At 44.0% G+C, this 23,895-nt stretch overlaps 1 protein-coding gene across 2 annotated transcripts; it reads left to right on the top strand.

Annotated features, from left to right (window-relative positions):
• Window positions 1–1,637: 1,637 nt before the first annotated feature.
• LOC149303816 (TBC1 domain family member 10B-like) lies at window positions 1,638–22,699 on the top strand. 2 transcript variants are annotated; one of them, XM_089479663.1, is made up of 9 exons: window positions 1,638–2,616; window positions 10,703–10,802; window positions 10,931–11,038; window positions 11,598–11,704; window positions 12,215–12,329; window positions 13,200–13,265; window positions 16,539–16,728; window positions 17,791–17,945; window positions 19,611–22,699. In XM_089479663.1, exons 1-9 carry the CDS (start codon window positions 1,811–1,813, stop codon window positions 20,313–20,315), a joined length of 2,352 nt encoding a protein of 783 aa, XP_089335789.1. In that variant the 5' UTR covers window positions 1,638–1,810; the 3' UTR covers window positions 20,316–22,699. The 2 variants fall into 2 exon arrangements, with proteins under 2 accessions (XP_089335789.1, XP_089335790.1); XM_089479664.1 differs by lacking the exon at window positions 13,200–13,265.
• The last annotated feature ends 1,196 nt before the right edge of the window (window positions 22,700–23,895 follow it).

Below are 23,895 nucleotides of genomic sequence, written 5' to 3'. Positions count from 1 at the left end.
GCCAGAGCCTTTAGGCCTTTTACAGCTGCTCATGCTGAGCCGACACATCCTCCGAGTCCTGGATACAGGCCCAAGATGGAAGATGATATTCCCTGCTAGCCTAGGGAGGGACTTCCATCCTCTCCGCCAGGGAGTCAAAGGCCTAGGAGCCCTGGCAGCATGGAACACAAAGGCGCTGCCTTATACCAAGCCATGCCATTGGTCCTTCTAGCCCAGAAGCATTGGAGACTCTGTCCTTTTTGGAGATGGCAGCCTGTGCTGAACCTGGGACCCTCTACACACAGATATTGTTTGTTTGTTTGTTTGTTTATGGCATTGATACTCTGCGCTTTCTGAGGGGGACATTGGCCTATTCAGTATCTGAGCTGCTGAAAGGGAGTGACACTTCCAAGAAAAGAGGCTGCCTAGGTCCAGCACACGCTCCAGTTTGAGACCGCTTTAACTGCCCTGATCAGTGCTAGGGAATTCTGGGGACCGTGGTTCTGTGAGACATTTAGCCCTCTCTCTCTCTCTCTCTCTCTCTCTCTCTCTGAGAGGTCTGATGCCACAAGGAACTACGCTTCCCAGGGCTCACTAGCACTGAGCCAGGGCAGTTAAAGCGCTCTCAAACTGGATTATTTCTGCAGTGTGTTTTGGACCTGAGAGGAACTCTTATAGCTCTTCGGTGATGATAGGACAGTTAGCCTTTAGGCCGTACGTGACGCAATGACGTCAGTCGCGCAGCAAAGGCTGCTGGGAGTTTGGTCAAGAACAATTCAGGCTCGGTTCCGGAAAATGCTAGTCACGTTGGACACTGCCTCTGGCTTCCTATTCGTCAAATTCTGTGCCAATCACTCTTTCAGTCAGTCAATCACCCACCCCCACCGTTTCCTCATTGGTCCCCAACCTTAACACATCTCAAATGTGAATAGCAGAGGCGTAAGTCAATCAAAAGCAAGACCCCGCCCATGGCTCTGAGGAAACCTCCCCCTCAACAGCGCTCTCTGGCCTTCCACAGGGTTCGCCGGCGTTAGAAACGTTGCCGCCCATATTCATACCTTGACGCGTCCGATTGGTTGTAAAGCACGCCACTCAACACAGCTGGGCTCAGCTACTTCTTGATTCGACGGGAATTGATGTTGCTCGTGAACGTCACGCGCGTTCCGGACTTATATGGGACTTTGTTTTTTTCCCGATCACGGTGGTGATTGGAGAACCTTTGCCGGCTCTTCTTCCTATTGGTTAAACAACCCTTGAAGCTCCCGCCTTCTTTTAATCCATCTGACAATAACCATAGTCAGCTCCCCTGTGATTGGTTCCTCTTCCCCGGCCGCCCGGATTCCTGGTTCTGGGTCGTTACCTCCCATTGGCAGAGGCTTCCCGCTAGTCCCGCCTATCGACTGAGTAAGTTCCCTATCACCGCCCTTCCTCATTTTGATAGCCGTCTCTCAAGTCCCCCTCAGTGATTGGCTGCGTACCATCCCGTTCTCCATTCCGATTGGTTCGCTTTCTAACGTTTCCCACCCCCATGTTCACGCCCTCACTCGCTCTTTCCCTTCCTTTCCCACGATTGGCTGAAACGCTTTTCCTCCTCGACGCTCATTGGCTGAACCTCTGCCTTGGGCGGGACGAAGCTGCGCGCGCAGCTCGGGGTGGCCGCTTCCCCCTCAGCGCTGCTGTTGCTTTCTGCCGTCCGGCCAGAGAAGGGGGGAGTGCGAGGCTTTGGGGCTCCCTCCCCCCTTTCCCTCCCCCTCCCCACTTTAGCTCAGGCTTCGGCTGGGCTGCTAGGCCGCGTCCCTACTTCGGGAGGGGAGGGGGCCCCTGGGTTGCAATGGAGGCCGGGGCTGGGGAGCCCCCGACGCCGCCTCCCAGGAACAACGCCCCCCGCTCCGTCCTCCATGCCTTCAAGGGAGCAGCCCCTGTGGCACCAGCAGGGCCTGGAGGAGCCAACATGTCAGCCTTGACCCTGGCAACAGACAACGCAGCAACAATGGAAACGGTCGTGTGGACCAAGGCCTCGACAGCAGCAGCAGCAGAGGTGTCACTAACCACAATGACTGCAGAGATGTCCCTTGGAAAGCTGGCCTCTCCAGCCCAAGTGGGCTCTGAGGATGGCACTTTGGTGCCCAATTCGGTGGACGCTTCCACAGTGACGGTAAACGGGACATTGGCGACACCGTCCCACCAGGAAGGGACATCAGAGGCGTTGCCTCATGAGGATGGGATGCCGGCGTCCCCTGCGGCCGCGCCAAAGGAGACGCCGGTGAAATCCCTCCCGCTTCCGCCAGCATCGCCGACCGTGGTGGTGGTGGCGCCCAGCCCTTTAACGCCGCCGGAAAAGACCTCACCCACGTCGCCCAAAGGTTTGGCGCCACACGACGTCTCTGCGCCACCACCCCAGGACATGGGTTCCCAGTCCAGTCTGGGCACTGTGGCCTCCAAGCCCCCTCCGGCGTCCGACACCTTGAGCTACTTGGATTCTGTCAGCCTCATGTCGGGCACCTTGGAGTCTCTGACCGGACCCGGGTTCCTCGACGATGCGAGCTCCTTGGGTTCGGATTCCGAGATCAATGGGCTGGCGTACCGTAAGACCGACAAATATGGCTTCTTAGGAGGCAGCCAGTATGCTGTTGCTCTGTAAGTATTAGCGGCCTGAGAGTTACAGTCCGTTTCTGAAGACGTCAAGGGTCAGGTGTACAAATTTGGTACCTTCCAAACGTAGGATGATGAATTAGGAAGAGGGGAAAACAAGGATTACGCCTTAAAAGGGCAAGTCTCATACTACCAAGGAAGGGGGAAGGAGAAAACGTACAGTGGTCCAGCCAGCTAAGCCAGTTGCTATTCAGATAGGGATGGTGTAAGATGTAGTCCTACACACCTGGAGAATACCTGCTTGGGAAAGGTTTGAGCAGCACCTTACGCAAAGATTCTTCCCAAATCTGTAACTCCCTTATAAGCTATTTCAAACTACTTCTCATTTTCCTCTGGATAAGAGCTAGGGCCCCTTTGAGAAGTAGACCACATACTCCATCTAGAATCCTAGCCTATATAAATACAGTAAATAAATAAATAGCCTAGGTTAGGGTACTTCTCATCAATGAGATGGTGGCCCACACTTGGAGTGTATGGTGGTCTTCTGTTCAGGTCAAAATAGTTCAAGAAGATGTCATTTCCAAAACAGGAGAGGTCAGAAGTTCTGACTAAATAGCCGAGATACTTCCTAATGCTCCAGAAACTGCCTGATTGATGATTTGGGAAAAGTTAGCGTCCTGACTCTTTTGGGACAACAACAATTGTTTTATATCTCCCTGAACCTGAACTGTAACACTTCAATACAGTTCTTTTCTTACTCTGAATGATTCATTTCTTCAGCACAAATATGACTAGGAACTCATCACTGTCATTTTTCCCCATAACTCTGTATTTCCTCTTCTGCTTGAATGTTGCCCTCATTGGCCTGCAATCTGAACCATTTCTTTAGGTGTCCAGTTTTATTGGAAGAGTGCTGGGTGCTCTTCTGGGTAACTCATTGTGACAGTGTCTATATTTGTTGTATGCTGAACTTCATCCCAAACTTGTTTTGTGATGGCAGGTTGTGCTGTATTATTAGCTATAGTAGTGTGACTCCAGATACTCTCAAGAACAACCAGTTTGTGACAATAGTCCAGTTGGCATCATCTCTGCACAGTCTCTGTTAATGAGATGAGAAAAACAACAGAGAAACTCATTGCTTCTGGATGTGGGCTTGCTAAAGATTAAGCAAATATGTGTAGAATTTCTATACGAGTAGTTGCTAACCTGTGCGGACAAAGGAAGCAACTACATGCCGACATTTCCATTCAGTCTTCTTACAGGAGAAGATGAGATAAGGAGTTGCTCAATTGCTGCCCTGTCACTTCATAGTCTCCTTTGGAGATGGGATGTGGGGAAGGATGCACTGCACATCTGACTGAGTCTTGCTGCTCTTCGTTGAACTTAGGCTCTTTCTGGGTAAAGTGTGGTGTAGTGGTTTGAGTGTTGGACTATAACTTTGGAGATTAGGGTTTGATTCCCTGCTTGGCTATGGAAACCCACTGGGTGACACAGAAAGAAATTTGGGTACCAGTCCTGAAAAACACTAAAATCAAGACTCAGCACTTGCAAATGAACATCACCCAGGGTCAGGGGGCTTCCCAGCAGACAATGGATCGCTAATTAAATAGACACAAAGTCTTCTCACATATTCCTCTCACCATTGCCATTCAACAACAGACAACCAGATTAACATGCAAATCATCCCCCCCCCCCCCACACACACCAAGAGTCACACAGTATAGATACCCCACACACCTCCATGCCACCATTCTTTGAAAATGCTACCCATAGATACAGGCTCTTCCTGTAAACTCTTCCAGAACATGGCCACATAGCCTGAAAAACCCACAAAAAACTATGGGTTTCAGCCGTGAAAGCCATCAATTTCCCACTGGGTGACCTCTGAGCCCCAGAAAGCCACCTGATAGGGTTGCCATAAGTCAGACATAACTAGGAGGTACACAACAGCAACAACAGAAAGTGAGATTGGATGACCAGTGACATTTCAGATGGTGTTGGGCTTTGACTCCTATCAATGCTAGTGACCATGGCCAGTTGTTAGGCATGATGTGAGTTGTAGTCCAGCTACCTCTGCCAGGATCACAGGTTCCACACACCAGGTTTTGGCTGTTGAAGAAGCATTATTCAAGGTTCCTCTCAGGACTTAAAAAGTGGATATTTACACCCAAAGCATGGCTTCTGTTTGCTTATTTTGAACAGTACCACTCCCTTTCCCGTATTTCTCCTCCATCACCCCTTGCATGCCATCATTTGCAAGCTGCCTTCACAGCTTCTAACAGTTTTAAAGCAGCTTGCAGTCCAGATGGGGAAAGCGTATGGATGAGGCTGCCACAAAAATCAATTTATCAAGATTCTGATATGATGTTTGTGTGAGCATGTACATGTGCTGTTGTTAAAGAAAAGCTTTTGAATGCCCCTTGCTGCCTTTTACTCTGTCAATACTGTCATGTCCTGAACTTGGGAAAGATGCTGGCTAGGAAATTCTGGGAGTTTGTCTAAAGAAAGAGCTTTTCCAGGCTCTGGTCACAGCATTTTGGTTAGCTGTCCATCCTGGTTCTTGAAAGCTGGGAGATTCTAGGTTGAATTAGAAGCTTATGCAGGATGTGCAGCTATGTAAGAATATACTTATGTATGGCCTTCAGACACATGTTAAGCCCCATATTATAACTTGTCCCACTTCACTTAGTTCCTAAGTGACAATGGTAAGATTGGGTGAAGGATGAGGGTCATCTTTTAATTCATCAAAGTCATCCCAAAAGCTTAATCTGTTTTTAAATGTGGGGAATATGGAATAACCCCTTATTTCCTTTACTTCTTGGGTTATGTAAACAGTTTGTATTTGTGAATTTAAAATTAGCTTAGCTGTCATTTCAGAGTGTAGTTGGCTCTGGTTTAAGCAGCCATATGTGAATCTGAGCCTTTATTAAAAAGAGGAAGAAGAGAACTATGGTGACTTCATGATTTGATGAAGAAAACTTCATTGGATGTCAACTCTCTTTCCCCAGCATACATCATAATAATTAAGAATATAAGCACTGTCTTTCTGGTTTAGACAAGATGCCTGTGTAGTCTTGCCCTTTGTCTTCAACTGCTAGGCAGGTGCTGCAGAGAAGCCTGAAGGCAAGGTGTCCATTGAAGAAGTGGTTTCTGATTAACAGTTGCAAGTAGAGGGACCTTCCTTCTCCACAGGGATAAGATAGAGTAGGATTGTTGGATATAATGACGAATAATCTTAGAGCCAGCGTGGTGTAGGTTTGAATGTTTGGGAGACAATGGTTTGAATCCCTGCTCAGTCATGGAAACTCGCTGGGTGGCTTCAACAAGTCCCACTCTCTCAGCCCTAGAGGACAGCAAAGGCAAACCTCTTTTGAACAGTTTTTGCCAAGAAAAACCTATGATACTTTTGCTTTAGGGTCACCATAAATCAGAAGCAACTTGAAGTCACACAGCCACAACTACTTGGACTTATTTGGATTATGTCTCCCCAAGTCCCCCAACCAGTATAGCCATGTTGGCTGGCAGATTTTGGGAGTAGCAATTCAAAAAGGTACCTCAGTAATAATCATTCTTTAAAAAAAATAATTTATATCCCTTCCTTCTTCTTAGTGTGGTATTCAAGGCAACTTGCAACAAGTTAAAACAAAGTTTGGATGCAGCCTTCAGGAACTGGTCTTATTATCCCTTATTACAGGCCTTTATAAAATGTAATGGTGTTGAGTAGGCCCAAAGATTTCAAATTCAATCAAAAAGAAAAGTTTAGTGCAACTGTTAAATATGAAAATGTAAATTTGCCTAGAGCAGTCCCAGTTTGTAGAGAATGGTGATGGATTTCAGTTGCTGAACATGTTTTTAGTTGCTAGTTTGATGAGTGCAAATTTTTGGTGATTGTGTAGTCTGCTGACTGGGAGGTTTGCTCCTTTGTAGTATAATGGATAGCAATGGAGTGTGTTTGCCTAAGGGATTAGGGTCTGTTTTGTTTTTGTTTCAGCTGATGCCTGTCTGGGGGTTGGAGCTTTGTTTTCTGGAAGGGGAGGGCAGAACCAATTGTGTGTAGGTTCTCTTCTTGGATGTGGATTAGCTGCTGTTCCCCCTGGACCATCTGTATTACCTTCTGTCATTATTCAGCTGCCTTTTGAGGTGGAACCCTCCAAGGAAAGCCAGTTACTGAGGGAGAATGATCAGCAAAGAAGACAGTGGCCAGTGGGAATAGATCTGCAGGTATTGGGAGTCAAGTGGGGTTAGCAATGAAAGGAGAAGTCTTTTCCTTGGTGTGGTTGAAGATCAAACTCCCAGCATCCTTTGCAGTTCAGTTCACTTAGGTCCATCTGGAACAGTCTTGGATTGGAAGAGAGAGAGAGGTTAAGAGTCTTCTGAGTTATTGGGGAGAATATAAGAGCCTGGATTCATTATCATGTATTTTTCTTTTCACCTGCCTTACATCCCAACTCTGTTTTAGATGAAACCACTTTAATTTGCTACCATTGGCTTGCAGTCCAAGTGTGTGTGTCTGTTTTCTGCCTTCACCTTGTTCAGAATTCTAGAGTTGGAAGAGACCACAAGGGCCATCCAGACCAACCCCTTGCCATGCAGGAACACAGAAGCAAAGCACCTCCCAACAGATGGCCATCCAGCCTCTGTTTAAAAACTTCCAAAGATGGAGACTCCACCACATTCCAAGGGAGTGTGTACCACTGTCGAAAAGCTCTTATTTTCAGGAAGTTCTTCCTAATGTTTAGGTGTAACCATAGTCAAGGCTGGCTCCTGCCTTGGACAACAAACCATCCCAGTTTAGACTGTGAAACAGGATTTTATCATCCTGTTTCTGTAATCTACTTCATTAACTTTATGTGCAGTGGTCTGCCCATATTATTTATTTATTTATACATACCTCACCCTTCAGCCCTAATGGCTATCAGAGCGGCTTACAATTATTATTTTTAATTAGACGGTTCTCTGCCCTCAGGCTTACAATCTAAAAGACATGACACAAAAGGAGAAGGGAATGGTGGTGGGAAAGGGGATGAGGTCCAATGTTCTCTCTCTCTGAGGCCTGGACCAAGGCAGATGGACTGGAGGGAGGGCTCTTCTTCTTCAGGCTAGCCCTGGTGGAGCTGGGCCTACCTGTTCACTCCCTCACAGGCTGAAGGATGACAGTTATCATGGAGGGAGGGCTCTCTTTCTTCAGGCTGGGCCTGCCTGTTCACATTTGCTGGGGTTAGGGTAAAGGACCCCTGTGAATGTGGGAAAACTGCAAATAAACACTATTCTTTTTACCTCAGAGAAGACCTCTAGGAATCCCCAAGTCTTCCAGTGCCACTCTGCCAGAAGTTGGTCATAAAATCATGCTGGAGGACTTACAAATGTCTAGAGAAATGCTTCTCCAGCACAACTCTATGGCCAACTTCCAGCAGTGTTGCACTGGAGGTCTTAGAGCAGTGGTTCCCAACCTATGGGTCGGGACCCCTTTGGGGGTCGAATTACCCTTTCATGGGGGTCTCCTAAGACCATTGGAAAACACCTATTTAATTACAGTTATGAAGTAGCAACAGAAATAATTTCATGGGTTTGGGTCACCACAACATGAGGAACTGTATTAAAGGGTCGCGGCATTAGGAAGGTTGGGAACCACTGTCTTAGAGATTCCTAGAGAAAACATATTAATCAAAACCGCAAATAATCAAATCTGCAAAAGGATGGCTATAACCTGTATTTGGTTGTCATGAATAAACTGTAACAATAACAAATCTGCAAAAGTGAAAGCTGCAAATGTGGAGGGCTACCTATATAGATCACTTGACCTGTATATCATGTATTGGGTATAGACTGAATACCCATCAGTTACATGAGTACAGATTGTTGTAAGAATAAAATGAAGCCCATTGTGTGCTGGTTTGAGATCAAAGGAGGAAAAGTGTGTACTATTTACTCAGTGTGTTTCTACCGCTTCAGCTGGAAAGCCTCCCAGAATGGTTAACACATCAGTAAAAATAAATGCCTTAAGACTTACTGTTTGAAAAGACATGACACACAATGAACAAGGTATGCGGAGGGGAAAGGAAATCTAAAGAATTGATGGCTACATTTTTCTAAGCTATAAGGTTTATATAATGGCCAGCTATAATATAGATGGATGTTCAGTTGCCTTAGCATGACCACCTGGAAGGTAAATTTTTCAAATAGTAAAGAAGTGAAAAATGACTAATTTCCTTAGCTAGGGAGAAAGTGGGGTGGCCTTTCTTCTTGTGTCTTCCTCTTCTGTAACTTGATGGAAGGGCTACTGGGGGAACAGGCTGATGTCGCCACTTCTAACATGGGAATATTGGTCAAGCCCAGAGCTTCTTTCCTCATGTTGCTTCATTGTTGGGATGTGAATAGCAGGCTGTTTCATGTGGCTTCTGTATATAGGATACAGCTAAACTGAATAGTGTTGGTGGCCTTGGGTTGCTTAGCAGTGAAAGGAAGCACCACAAAAGCCAGCAATGAGTACTTTTGAGGTGTGGTTGTGGGAGAAAAATCCTCTTCCTCTTCTCTCCCAGCCAACCAGTTTCTTTCTTGCCTTTTTTCCCTTTTAATCAGCCCCCCCCCACTTCCTGTTTGGCACACACCCTTCCTGTTTCTTGCTGAGTTCTCTTAAAAGGAGCCCTGCCCAATTTCTTCCATATGATTGCCTTCCCTGAGGCTCCTTGGCAAAAGCTAGTGTGTGTCTGTAGCATATGAATTTGTGTGCCTTGTCTTTTTCTCTTACGTGGATTTAGTTTGGCTTCTTGTTCCAGGATTTAGGAGTTTGCTTGTCACTCTGTGCATTCTCTCCTAAGTAGCCTAACTAATCCTGAGTCAGAACTAGGCCGAAATGTTTCCTAGTTTCAACAGTGGTAGTTCGATTGTTCTTTGATGTTTCATTTTGTGTTTGCTTTTGAAAGCTGAGTTCATTGTAAGGCTTGCGCTTGTCTGCTCATGTACATAGTTGGTGTGCTTGGCGGCCAGAAGGGATTGTGAAAAACCACAAATGTTTTATTGCAGAGGTCTTTTATTGCAGAGGCCTGTCGAGAACATGATCTCAAGTGACATAGTGAGGAAACCATCTTGGCCCTTCTCATTCCATAATCTTGTAGGCTACAACGCCAGGACAGAGAATTTGACCAAAGTCTAATCCAGGGGTTTTCTTTGTGAGGCACCTGACTCCATTTGTATATGAACAAACAGAGAAGCACAACTAAAAGGAATTTTGTCAGCCTCCCTTCGTTTAGCTGAACACCAATGACATTTCAAGGCTGATATGTATTCAGGATGGGGTTATTGTTATTTGCTGCAAAATCAACCTTTTCTTATGGCAGCCTTATGAATGAGAGATCTCCAGGATCTGTAGTCATCAACTGCCCTGCTTAGCTCTTGCACACTCAGGACTGTGGTGTCCTCTTTGACTGAATTAATCCACCTGTCATATGAGTCCCACTGCCTCCCACTTTGCCAGTCATCTTGATACGTCCAAAGTATAACAGCCTCAATTTAGTCATTTTGATGCTTGGGAGAGTTCAGACCTGATTTGCTCCAAGACCCATTCATTTGTATTTACTGCAGTTCATGGTACATGTAGAAATCAGTTTGGGGATAAGTTGGTGCAGTGCACCCGCACCATATGCGGGCACACTAAAAGTGGCTTTCTGCTTACGCGGAAGCTGTGCAATGATAAAAACAATGGTGTGCGCGCACGCACCGCCACCTGCACTAAGGAGAGGGCCCACTGTATAGGACATTTCAGTGTGGTTGTAAAATGCTGAAAGTATTAGATGGAAAGAGATTCACAATAAACCTAGAGAGTGATACACAGTGCCTTCTCTCACTTAAAGAGCAAGCCACTTTCTTTTATCTGCTTCTCAGTGTGGCTGTGTCATTTTCCTTTTTCAAAGATGGGCTTATAACTATTTCTCTGAGAAATGTCAGATCTCAGGGGTGAGGCTCTGGTGTGTTGCATAGCTGTTCCCCTGAATAACAGAAGTGGCATGTAGCTTATTGCAAAATAAGCACATAAACTTGATTTCTATAGAATTATATTCAAAGTTGGGCAGAGGTCACAGGCGTTCATTTCTTAGCTCATTTTCCATGTTCTCTCCCATTTTTCTTGTTGCAGGGAAAGCGCTATCCCTGTGGATGTGGCCAGACAGAGAGAACTCAAGTGGCTGGACATGTTTTCCCATTGGGATAAATGGCTTTCACGCAGATTCCAGAAGGTGAGCAGAGATCAGCTCTGAAGTACTCTTGTTCCTAGAGACTAGAAGAAAGGACCCCAGTTTGTATTAGTTGGCTGTTTGTGTGTGTGTTTATTTCCTTTATTTATAACCTCTCCATGTTATTGCAGGTGAAACTGCGCTGCCGTAAGGGAATTCCTTCATCCCTTCGGGCCAAAGCATGGCAACTTCTGTCCAACAGCAAGGATCTTCTGGATCAAAATCCAGGGAAATTTGAGGTATTTCTGAGTGTTGTTTGGTGCTACTGTATCACTGGGAGAAGGCAGAGTACTGTTTCTTTATTTTTTACAATGATTTATACTTCACTTTTCAGCAGGCAAATCTTTCCAAATACTGTGCAAATAGCATCAAACAGAAGAATAAAATTACCACAAACACTTCTAACACATAAAAGCTCATCAACATCCTTCTTATGGACTGAGCTTAAAGAATTACTTTTTTGTGACCTCAACTCACAGAACCCCCCAGCCAGCAGTGTGTTCTTGGCTGGGGGATTCTGGGATTTGCAATCACAAAAAAGTAATCATTTCTATGCTCAGTTTATAGAACATCAGATAGTAGTTAGCCTTTTGTGGGGACGAGAGAGTCCATATGGAAGGGGTGGGGGCAGATGCTTGTCTCTCTTGCCTGTCTCTTCGTCCTGGAATCCTTTCCACGAATGGAGCTGTTGGATAAAAGGGAAGGTTCAGCTATAGCAGCCCCTTGGTGCTTTCCACCCCTGCCCTTTGCTCTTCAGGTTCCCACTTTTTCCCTCTTTTTATCTGCCTGTTTGCTTAGGAACTGGAGCGACAGCCTGGAGATCCCAAATGGCTTGATGTGATTGAGAAGGACCTACATAGGCAGTTTCCATTCCATGAGATGTTTGCAGCTCGGGGCGGACATGGGTGAGGAAGGAGCGGAAAAGGGAGATGCATTTTGTAGAGCATCCAGAGACCATCCCATCTAGGGTTGTAAAGCCACCATGTTCCTCTTGCATATTTCAGACCTTTTGAAACTGTACCCACTCCACATTAGAAAACTTCCTAAACATACTAGGATTATTTTCCTGGTGTTGCTTTTTCCTTGCCTTCTCATTCATGTTACCTTCCTCCTTTCCTTGCACCTCCTCACTTTCTGTTCATGGTTAATAGGATTCTCTCCTTGTTTTCCCAAGTGTATTGTGGCTTGTGGCTTGGAAAACCTGATCCTAGACAGTTCTCTATGCCCTCTGACTAATGAAATACCCCAATGAAATGAGGTGCATAATTATTCTGTCAGCTGGCCTTAAACTTGAACTAGTGTGCCCTAGATTTACATCTCCAATCATTTCTAAAAGCCAGCAATTGAATTGGCTGTTCCCTCGATGAAAGGAAAGACTCTGATTTCCCAGCTTTCATTCATCTCTTCCATCACAGGCAGCAGGACCTTTACCGTATCCTGAAAGCCTACACCATCTTTCGGCCAGAAGAAGGCTACTGCCAAGCCCAGGCTCCTGTGGCTGCAGTTTTGCTGATGCATATGCCTGCGGAGGTGAGGAACTGCACTGTCATGTTGAGGGATGATGGGGAGGGCGACAGATTGTTTGAGAACTTGAGTTCTCTCAGAAAGGTTTGGTATACATTCAACATGCTTTGGAAGGAGCCACACTTCCTGAGTTGTCTACATCAGCACAGAACTTGAGAGGGCTGAAATGTGAGACACGTCATAAATCTGGAAATCTTGGCGACTTGGTGGCGACAGAGTGACTCACATCAGGCTTGCCCAGTGGGCTCTTTCTTTGGTGAATCTCTGTGTTTTAGAGTGTGATTTTTTTTTTGTCTGCTAGAAGCCTGGCACCTTCCTCTGCTGCTCCCAGCTGCTTCCAACTTTCTATATGATGTACATGCACAACATTGACACTAATATAAAGAAACTTGAAAAGGTCCACAGCTGTTTTGTGGATGGTATCCCTGTGGCCAGTGGCTGCATCTGAACTGCAGAATGAATGCAGTTTGACACCACTTTAACTGCCATGGCTCAGTGCTATGGAATTATGGGATTTGTAGTTTTGTGGGATATGTAGCCTTCTCTGTCAGATAGCTCTGATGCTACAACAAACTACAAATCCCACGAATCCATAGGATGGGACCATGACAGTTAAAATGGTATCAAACTGCACTGATTCTGCAGTGTGGCATCAGCCTCATTGTAGCTCTTGGCACTTGTCTCTTGCTTATCATAAAGGAAAGATAGCAGCCAAGACAGAGGAGGTAGCAGTTTTGGGAATGAGAGCTGACCTTTCTGAATTGATTAGAACTAGCTGATTCTGTGTGTGGGGGGAGCAAGTCAAGATTCCTGGAAGGAGTGCCCAGCCATGGGGGGGGTGACCTGTGCTGAGAATTTCTCCATCTTTCTCCGCAGCAAGCTTTCTGGTGCCTGGTACAAATCTGTGAGAAATACCTCCCTGGTTATTATAGTGCTGGACTGGTGAGTATGACTGCATTTCCATGAGGAAAGGCAGTATGCCTGGGTTATTCACAAAGAAAGCTTTCTGTATATCTCAAAAGATTTTTATGGGTGGGAGTTGTCCCATCACAGTACTTCTACATTGACTGTGCATTGTAATGTTATGCCAGGATAGCTCAGTTATTTGCTTTGTTGAGAGAAGAGTGGCCTCCTGCAGGGTAGGAGCCCTTCTTTTTTTTTTTTTTAAAGAAAAATGCTTTCTTTTATTTCTTTTTTTCTCTGGGCCTGACTCATCTGAATTACTTACTAGAGTTTGGTTTCTAACCGGTTTCACTTACCTTCTTTTTAATCAACCTAAAAGTAAACCCACATGACTGATCTTGAGGCTGTATGGAGTCAATTAGCTTGGCCCATTTCTTTCCAGGATTGTGATTTCTTGCATGCAACTGATTATGGGTAGAATCCCTCTGTTGTTGATGGGCAGGTAGACTCACCAACCTCTGAAAAGTCAACCCATTTTAAAATTAGGGCTGCAGTTCATTAGTTGATTAGTCAGGTAGATTAGAGGGCCTGATTAATCAGCTAGTTAGTTTTAAATAAGTAAATATAAACAAAAAAATCCTGTGAACAGCAAACACCCTCTTATAAGGGAATTATTTCCTGCAGGAGCAAGGGGATACACTTGGAAAAATTACTTTTTTGGGGTTACAACTTCTAGAATCTTCCAGCCACCATGGAGGGGGAATTCTAGGAACTGTAGTCCAAAAAACATGTCATTCCCAAACATTAGTCTGATTAGTTTCTGGTCTTGTGATGTGTTCCCAGATCTAAAAACAAAGGAACTCTCTCCTCTCCCTATGACATATTTTCATTCTGTAGCAGATGTATGCACACTCTGCTGATTTTATAAGATTAACAGACTAAGACTGCAAACTTAATCATGCTTACTGGAGTATTATTTAATTAACTCTAAGTAAAGGTGGGTAGGGATTGCTTTGTAAGAATTCTTTAATACTATAAAGCAGGAGTTAGAATCATGCAATTTCCAAGATGCCGTTGGACTGCAGTTCCCCTTATTTGTCACCATTGACAATGCTTACTGGGAGTTGAAGTTCAGCAACATTTGGAGATTTGCATGATTCCCACCATTTGGTTATAACAAGAACATTCATACTGAAAAACGGGTGGGGTGAGATTGTGTTAAGAATTAATTAAATTTGAAGCAATGTTCTTAGTTTGTTTTGGATCTCCCACCCCCCAGTTATATCATAGAATCATAGAGTTGGAAGAGACCACAAGGGCCATCCAGTCCAACCCCCTGTCATGCAGGAACTCTCAATCAAAGCATCCCTGACAGACAGCCATCCAGCCTCTGCTTAAAGATCTTCAAGGAAGGAGACTCCACTACACTCTGAGGGAGTTTGTTCCACTGTCGAACAGCCCTTACTGTCAGGAAGTTCTTCCTAATGTTGAGGTGGAATCTTTTTTCCTGTAGCTTGCATCCATTGATCTGGGTCCTAGTCTCTGGAGCAGCTGAAAACAAGTTGGCTCCCTCCTCAGTATGACATCCCTTCAAGTATTTAAACAGGGCTATCATATCACCTCTTAACCTTCTCTTCTCCAGGCTATCAATTTCACTAGGGCAGGAATGAGGAATCTGGGGCCTTTCACATGTTGATGAACTAATGTTCCATCATCCTTGCCCATTGACAATGCTATACTTGATTGGGTTGGAGTTGAAGCCTAGCATCACCTGCAAGGCCACAGGATCCCCATTCTTTTCATATGAACCTAGTGCAGTTTTATTTTGACAGAAATGCTGTCTTTTAATGTCTGCAGAGGAGACATTAATTGATAAACAGGGGACCATAATGAGGACATTGCCCTCCAAAGAAGTATGCTTTCCCCCAGTGAAATTGTCCTTCAGTCCCCAAATTTCAAGCTTTACAGAAAATTAGATATTGAACATTGTTGTTGTTGTTACTTTAGTTTCTTCTGTCGTGGGACCCAAGGCAATTTATAAAATTGAAAATAAAAGTTTAGCTAAGAAATGTACTGTAGATTTTTTAAAAAAATACATCAGGTTTATTATAAACACATAGCCAAAATAGTTTTAAAATACATTTAAATATTATTAAAACATACTAAATAAAAATGGAAGGTATCATTTTAAATAATGTACTGCCATATGATTGAAATCAATCAAATGTCTGCCTAAATAAAAAAGTCTTACCTGCTAGAGTAAAGAGATCAGTGAAGGGGCTAATCAAGCCTCCTGCAGAAAGACATCCACAGTCTAGGAGCAGCCACTGAGAAGTCTCTCTCTCTCATGCCCTCACCAACTGTGCCTGTGAAGATGTTGGGACTGAGAAAGCCTTCCTCCAAAGACCTTAGAACTCAAGTAGACTTGTATGGGGAGATAGGTCTTTTAGGAAGTCTGGACCAAAGCCATGTAGGACTTCAAAGGTCATAGCTGTTAACATCAGAACTCTTCTATTTGCTGGACACCTATTCCTTTTATTTGGCTGTCTAAATTCTAATGCTAAATGCTCAAGTGAAGTTACAGCAGTTCTAGAAATTTGGAGATTGAAGGGAAATTTCTTGGGGAGGAGCAGAATTCTTGTTTTGGGGGAGCAACATCCTCACTTTGCTCTCTGCCTTGTAGCTACACTCTTGTTGACAGATGATGTTTCTAGCTTTTGATATTGGGGAAACATCTCTGGTTTTCAGACTTTTACACAGTTGTTAAAAATCACAGAACACAGAAGCAATTAAAAATCACAGAACCATTACTTAAAAACATAAGGTAAGCTTTCCAGCTCATGGAAGCTGCTAACTGTACTTATTGGGGCCACTTCAGACCTACTATTACTATCTCTGTCCTTCCCATTTCTTCTGCCACATGCAGAGGCTACAAACACAGCATAAGGAGCCCTGGTGGCACAGTTGTTAAATGCTGGTAATAGAGCCACAACGTTGTTAAGTTAAGTCCTAGAGGAGGACTCCAAGGTTCACTCAGCCTTCCACCCTTTCGTAGGTTGGTGAAATGAGGAACCAGCTTGTTGGGGGCAATTGGCTTATACACTAAATCGCTTAGGGAGTGCTAGTTCACTGACAAGCGGTATGGAAATGTACTTGCTATTGCTATTGCTATGTGAAAGTGGGTGTAGTGAGCTTTTCTTTGGCTTTGTTCTCACTGAAAGAAGAAAGGGTTAGAGGGAGGTGTGTGGTCTGCCAGTGCAATGGCTCCAGGTTCATTTCTCATCCCAGTTGTGTCTTGTTCATCTTGTGCAGGAAGCAATCCAGCTGGACGGGGAGATCTTCTTTGCCCTGCTCCGACGAGCATCCCCCATTGCCTACCGGCACTTGAAGAGATACAAAATCGATCCCATTTTGTATATGACAGAATGGTTCATGTGCATCTTCTCCCGAACCTTGCCCTGGTGCTCAGTGTTGCGTGTGTGGGATATGTTCTTCTGTGAAGGTGAGGTCCTTTGATTCCTCTTTGGTATTCATCAAGCCCTCTGTGTCTGGTTATTCAGTTAGTGTATATACTCATGTATAAATCCAGAAATCTTAGTCAAAAAATTGACCCAAGAAACCTGGGCTGACTTATCCATGGGTCAGTGTACATTCTGTAACTCTTACTTAAAAAGGAACCATCCCCTGATGAAAGGCAAGAACGTAATCTGTCCTGGAAGCACTGACTCCCATCTATTCTCTCATTCATCCAGCCTTTAGGATGAGTACAAACAGTTATTCCTGATGGAATTTTGCAAGCTCTCTGGCATTGTTTTCCTTTGCTTCATCCTGATCTTTTGTTACATGCCCTTAAGTTTTACTCTTGATTTATCCACAGGCTATATCAAAATTCATAATTTTGGCCACAAAACCTGTCCTCAACTTATACATGAGGTCAACTTATAGTTAAGTATATATGGTACCTGCTTTCCTCCCTCACATTGATTCAATTGGGATCAGTAATTTTCTGCTAGAAATGTTTTCCTTACTTCCTTTTTGTCACTATAGAGGGGTGCGCTTCCCCCTAATCACCCCATAGTGGGCAGTGAGCCCAACTGGGTGTCATCCCTCTTCTGGGGTGTCACCTGGTATGGGCTGAAATCCTTGCACCCTAGTAGTGATGCCACTGCTAATGAGTACTATTAGCTGTGTACATTTGCAGGTGAGAACTTCTGCATAAATGCCTGACTTATGAGTTTCCCAGAAGCCTCTGGCCCATTGGTGGTTTAGCTAGTCAGTGCTGGATAATGGATAGACACTTGTCCAGCATCCTACTTCCCAGTGCTCAGTCAGATGCCTATTGGATGCTACCAAGTGAACAAAGGCAAATGCCTTCCCTAGAAGACATGGCTTAGTGGTATTCTGATTTTCTTTAGGTACCCATAGATTCATTTGGTTAAATTCCTCTGCCTACATAAACTTTCCTTTTTAGTTCTCATTTCTGACTCCGTGTCCATGTACTTATTTGTGGTGTCCAGCCTTCCTGCTGCTTGCTCACTGATTCATCCTTATCTCTTCTATCCAGGGGTGAAAATAATCTTCCGGGTGGGCCTGGTGCTGCTCCGGAGCACACTGGGCTCAGTGGACAAGCTACGTTCATGCCAGGGCATGTATGAGACGATGGAGAAGCTCCGGAATCTTCCTGTTCAGACCATGCAGGAGGACTTCCTAGTCCATGAGGTTGGTGTCTGGCCTTTCTTTCTTTACACTGTTCTTTTTTTATTATTATTAATATTTTTTGAAATTTTACAAAACAAAACAAATTTAATATTCTTTCTATACATACATGTACTTTTGCATCTTATTCATTTTTTTAAAAAAACAACCTACATATCACCTCAGTGCACCCCACCCCCGGAGCCATTCTCTTCTTTATACTCCATCCCAAATTTTAACTCTTTCTTTACACTGTTCTGATAGCCATAGCATAAGGCAAATTCTCTCGGTAGCTCACAGAAAAAGATAACAAGCCTAACATAAAACAATAAAAAAGAATTAGTATTAAAAGAAAGCAGAGAACAAGGAGCTTGCATCTAGAGAAACTTGAAAATCTGCATTGAAGATAAGTGATTGTATATATGAAAATGAGCTATACCAAATTAAATTAAGAATTTTCTTCCTATAACAATTCTGATTTCAGTCTTGGTCAAAACCATCATAGCAGATAATCCAACAAATATCTTCTGTCAGACATTGCTTACATGTTTCTAACCCTTCAGTAGCAACCACAAGGACTAGAAATACGTGATTTTTTAAACTTCTTTATCTTATAGTTATTAGTTTATGTAGCACCATCAATGTACATAGTAAATATACACATGCATGAAATATGCAGCACTTTGACTAGATTTGTATCCTGTTTGCTCCAAAGAGAAATTTTGAGCAACTTAAGAAATAAACACAAACTACATCCATATTTGTTCAGATAAAAATGAAATCATAGTCACTGTCATTTAAAATAGAAACACACTCAGAATCCTGAAGCCAGGTAACTGAGTGAAGAGGTCTAATGGCTTACTAAATAATATACATACACATACTAATGATTACTGATAAATCAGTAGAAATGTTGCATGTTGTTTTTCTTATAACTCTTGGAGCAGGAGGAGGAAGCTGTGGTCCTCCAAATGCTTTTGGCCCACAGCTTCCATCACCCCTTGCCAGAATGGTGAACAGTTAAGGATGGTGGGATATGTAGTCTAGCAACATCTAAGAGCCACAGCTTTCCACTCCTGCTCTAAGGCAGGTTTGGTGGGCCCTTCTTGGTAATTGACTGCAAAGAACTTGGATGAGTATTCAGAAAAGACTGATATGCCTCCCATATTATTCCTCAGTTTTTTGTGCTTTAAGAATAGCAGCAAACTATACAGTAGATGAAGTCTTGTGGCTTTTTCAACCTCACTTTTAATTTAATTTTGTAAGAAAAACAACATTAACTTGGGTGGGCTGCATATTGAGATAGAGGGTGTGCAGGTATGCATGGAGTGCTGCATAAACTTTGCCTTTCTTGATTTTCAGTCTAAATTTTCTATCTCTCACACACCTAAGTGCAGGTGGAGCTGCTTTTTCACTTTCAACGAGTGAATTCCTGAGTTGGTGTTGTCTTGGCTGATTAAAAAGCCACAAATGAAATCATAAATCCCACACAGGGTTGAAAAGTGAGGAACTCTGTATAGTTTCAGACTCAGCTTGTCCAAAGAAGGGCACAGCTGTTACTTTGAACAGGCAGAGCTCGCAGTACATGCATCAAGAGGTGCATAAACTGAGTTAGGGGTGTAGATAGTTGGTTACAGATGTTGTATGAGTATTCTTATCACATTTCCTCTGGTTTCCCATCTTGCTCAGGTGATTAATCTCCCAGTTACTGAAGCCCTGATAGAACGGGAGAATGCCACTCAGTTGAAGAAATGGCGGGAGACACGTGGTGAGCTCCAGTACAAGCCTTCCCGCCGACTCCATGGCTCCCGAGCAATCCATGAGGAGAGGTACCGCATGAACCCGCCCCTGTCTGCCAGTGCCAGCCTCTTAAGCCTCACCGGCCTCAAGCAAAGGGTTTCTCTTAGCAGCACAAGTGGGCCTTCCTTCTCTCCAGCACACTCTGTTGGCACCTTGGCAGTGTCCGCTGTCCCATCCCCAGCGCCTCCTGTTGCCCAGAGCCAGGTGGTGGTATCGGAAGGCCTCCATCCTGCCTTGCCCTCTCCAACGGGGAACAATATGCCCTTAGGAGGCCCCAAGAAAACAGGGAGTGGCAGTAGTAAAGAGGAGAAGCGGAAAGAGAAGGAACGTGAGAAGCAAGAGAAGATAGAAAAGGAGAGGCAAAAGCAGGAGAGGGAGCGTGAGCGGAAACTGCAGAAGGAGAGGGAGAAGCAGGAAAAGGAAAGAGAGAAGAAGCAGCAGAAGGAACGAGCCAAAGAGGAAGCCAAGCTGAAGAAAGAGAGAAAGTTGTCACTGAGGAAAAAGGAACCCAAATCGGCCTCTCTGCAACCCCCTGAAGAAGGGAAAGATGGGGAGAGCCAAGGGGCATCAGTGCTGCAAGACACATACTTTTGATTAGGGCTGGGGAAGGGGGCATAAGCCCCAACAACTGCTTCCTGTCAACCAAGGACCAAGATGGCAGCTGCTCCCAGAGACGTACTGTGGTAGGGGGACCCAAAGGACAAGCAGTGACATGCCAATAGCTGCTATGCACTGAAGCACTCAATTTAGGGCCCCAATAGATAGGAAGATATTTACCTAGCGCCCATATTTTCACATCCCTTTGTGTGCCTGAGGTGAATTTGAACCTCTGTTTCCTCGCTTCCCTTTAATGACCAGGGCCAAAATAAAATGGCCACTGTGCTCTGGCTGCCCCAGTGCAAATTTTGCCAAACCCGACAGGTGCAGCTGCACAGCCCTTCCACTTCCCCAAAGCTTGGAGTCTTAACCAAGGAGCTAATTACATTAATAATAATAACTCCAACATGGTCCTCTCAAGCACTGTATATAGAATAATCTCTCCTGACAAATATTTAACAACTTCAGGCTAGATACACCAGCTCTTTCCAGAGAGATTAGTTTTCAGAGCAAAGTATGATCTTTTCACCCCTTTGCTCCAACAAGTTAACAAATTCTTCCATTGTGACCTTCATAATGCCAGTGTTTTATTTCCCAGCTCCATCCCAAATTTGATGGCCTCTCAAAAGACTTACAAAAGAAATCTCTCTAGGCCTCTTTCTGTACCTGGACACAGGAAGTTTCTCCCAGCATGGATGTGCCACACAGAGTGAACGGTGTACCTGTTGGCTTTTTTCCTGTTGTGCAGCTGTCAGAGGCAGGAAATATGTCCATACTGGGGTTGGGAGAGAGCGGCTGACCCTAATGTCCGCAAACTCAGCCATTCAGTTGTTCCTATGCAAATGTTTCTTAGAACTGGTCAAGGGGAATACCCCACACTACTGGTGCCTAGAAATGTCTGTCAAGATTCATGAGCAAAAGAGGAGAGCAGTTAGTTTGGGAACCTCCCTCCCTTTGCTGGCAAACCACTGAGAGAGGCTTTGTTTTTTTAGTTAAGAAATAGATTTCTTCCCCTGTCCTACTGGCACAAACATTCCTGAGACACAAGGCAGGAGGTAATCTTTGTTCACTGTCTGCTGTTTGCAGACAAGAGAGGCAGCCATGTTTCTTGGGAGCATCTGTCACCAAGGCGAAGGCGAAGAAACCCCCTGTACTTTGAAAACCAATCTAGAAATCTTTGCCCTTTGTTAAAATGCATCTAGTTCCCCCTCTGTCCCCCACCATCCCTTATTAGATATTAAGGGTACATCTCCATTACAAATTCAATCCAATTGATGAATATTTGTTTTTTTAAAAATCTGCATGTGTTCCCCCAGAGGATTCCTAGGAATTGTAGTTTTGGGAAGATGCTGAGAATGGCTTCTAAATTTTAGAGCCCCACGGTCTCTTCGCAGAATTTACAGAGCTGAACCATGACTGTTGAAACTGCTTGAGCAAATGGTTTTAGTTTGTTAATGTAGAAATACATTCCTAAATGGTGCATGCTTGATCCCCTCGCCCCTCACTGAAAAGCAAACTAGTCCTTTTAAAATAACTGGAATGTATTTGAGCTTTTTTTCCTCTGTGGTACGCTGTGCGACCACGAAAGGAGTCCCATTTACCTTTTTATATTATCACACATCAGTATCAGCTTATTGGGCCTTTGTGGGAGAGTGGAATGGCTTCTTTTCCACATGGTCCAGGGAGGCCAATGGTACCAGCAAAAGAGCAGGGACTGTGGATCAAAACTAGGAATTCTGTGGGAAATAAAGGTCTTGGAAAGCTGACAAATGGAAGACTGAACTCTTGGAGATGAAGTTGGGCTAGGGCTACAGATCTGGACTAGCCTACATTCATAACTTTTCCTCTTTGCTCTTCAGCTTTCACCTTTTGCAGGCTCAGTTTCTCCTTCTTAGGTCACATTTTCTGCTGTTGTGAATGGTTTGAAAATCATGAAGTTGTTTTCAGAATCTGACTTCCCACAATGCACCTGCCCCAAACGGCAGCTTTTTCTCAAGTCCACAGTCCCGTCCACAGTCCAGCCAAAAAAGATCAATTAGCCCATCTTCATCTCTGTACATAACTTTCCTCTATAACACATATATTATATATATGTTTCAGTATTGTAATTATGTATACAGATACTTGGGATTTTTTGTGCTTTTATTTAATGGGACAGACACTGGAAATTAGGAATTCATTTTCTCCCCTTGCCTTTTTTAAAGTTTTTTTTTATAACCACTCCTAATCAGGAAGAGCAGAAAAATTAGAAGTTTACAGCTGATATATTCTTGCTGTCCTACTTGTTAATAATTTCTTTCTTTCTTTTTTGTCGTTTGTGCCTCATTCTCATTGGATTCCCTTTCCCCGTTGCTTTGTTTAAAAATGTTAACAAAACAAAATGAAGTTTGTCAACTGTCTTTATTAACTGAGGATGTTTTAATTGGGCTGTCACAGTGCTCAGGCCAATGGAGGGAGAAATGGAAGAGGCTTGTCAACAGTGTGTGATATGGGTGAGGGCATCTTTGTCCACAGATTTGGGTAAGCTTATGAACAAACTTTCCCCGACCTGATGTCCTCCAGTTGCATTGGGCTACCACATTTGGCAAGCACTAGGTTGGGGATGGCTGCTATAAAACGTCATTTGTTAAGAGAGAGCTGTTAGAGTGCTCCATTTGAGCTGGCATATCGGTTCATTTTTATTTGTTTTGTCACACATATGGTTTCTTTGCTCCAAGGAGATTATGGACCATACACTAAGCATTATTTTATTATGTGAGGGAAAGCCTGGCTCATGGTGATCCTGTGAGTGTTGTCTTAAAATGTGGATCTGAACTTTTCTCATACCCACCCCCCAGCCGCTGTCTTGCTCTTGTTGGTTTCTATGTCAGTGGATGAAAAAATGTGTGTTTATTTGGCTTTGGCCAGTCTTCTGTTGAGCAGCCACAGTACTGCTGAATGTGACATAACATGTTCTTAAACCTTTAATCCACAGATATACAATTACAGCCTTCCAGATGCTAGACTACAACTCCCATCAACTCTGCCAATGGTTAGGAGTACTGGGAGTTGAACATTTGGTCAAAGAACGATCTGGAGAGCTGCAATTCAGTACTGCTCACCAGGTATACAGTATTATTGGATGCCAACAACATGCTCCTAGCTGGTGTGATAGAGATAGGATACAGTGGGTTTTTGGTATCTACTCGGGTTTGAGTCTGTGGATACCAGAATCTGTGGCAGCTCAAACTCATTTATCCCTTATATAGAATGGCAAAACCAAGGTTTGTTTGGGGGATTTTTTTTTTTTGGGGGGGGGCATTATTTTCAAGCCATGGATAGTTGAATGTGGATATGGAGAGCTAACTGTATAAGGCAATGCAGTCTGGAAACACCTGTAGAAAAGAGAAGCAATTATTTTAAAAGGGAGAGTACTTATTTTTATTTCGGCCCTACTGAGACCTTTTGGTGATGATGGAGACAGCCTGCCTCTCTGTAATAATAATAATAATAATAATAATAATAATAATAATAATAATAATACTTTATTCTTATATACCGCTATTCCTTTTTCAAGATCATAGCGGTGTACACGTTA

The sequence above is a fragment of the Sceloporus occidentalis genome, unplaced genomic scaffold (genome assembly GCF_023333645.1).
Source record: "Sceloporus occidentalis isolate IW3139 unplaced genomic scaffold, rSceOcc1.0.p SCAF_14, whole genome shotgun sequence".
Classification (NCBI taxonomy): domain Eukaryota; kingdom Metazoa; phylum Chordata; class Lepidosauria; order Squamata; family Phrynosomatidae; genus Sceloporus; species Sceloporus occidentalis.
Note: the sequence above shows the minus strand (reverse complement) of the source record. Positions and strands in the feature narration are given on the sequence as shown.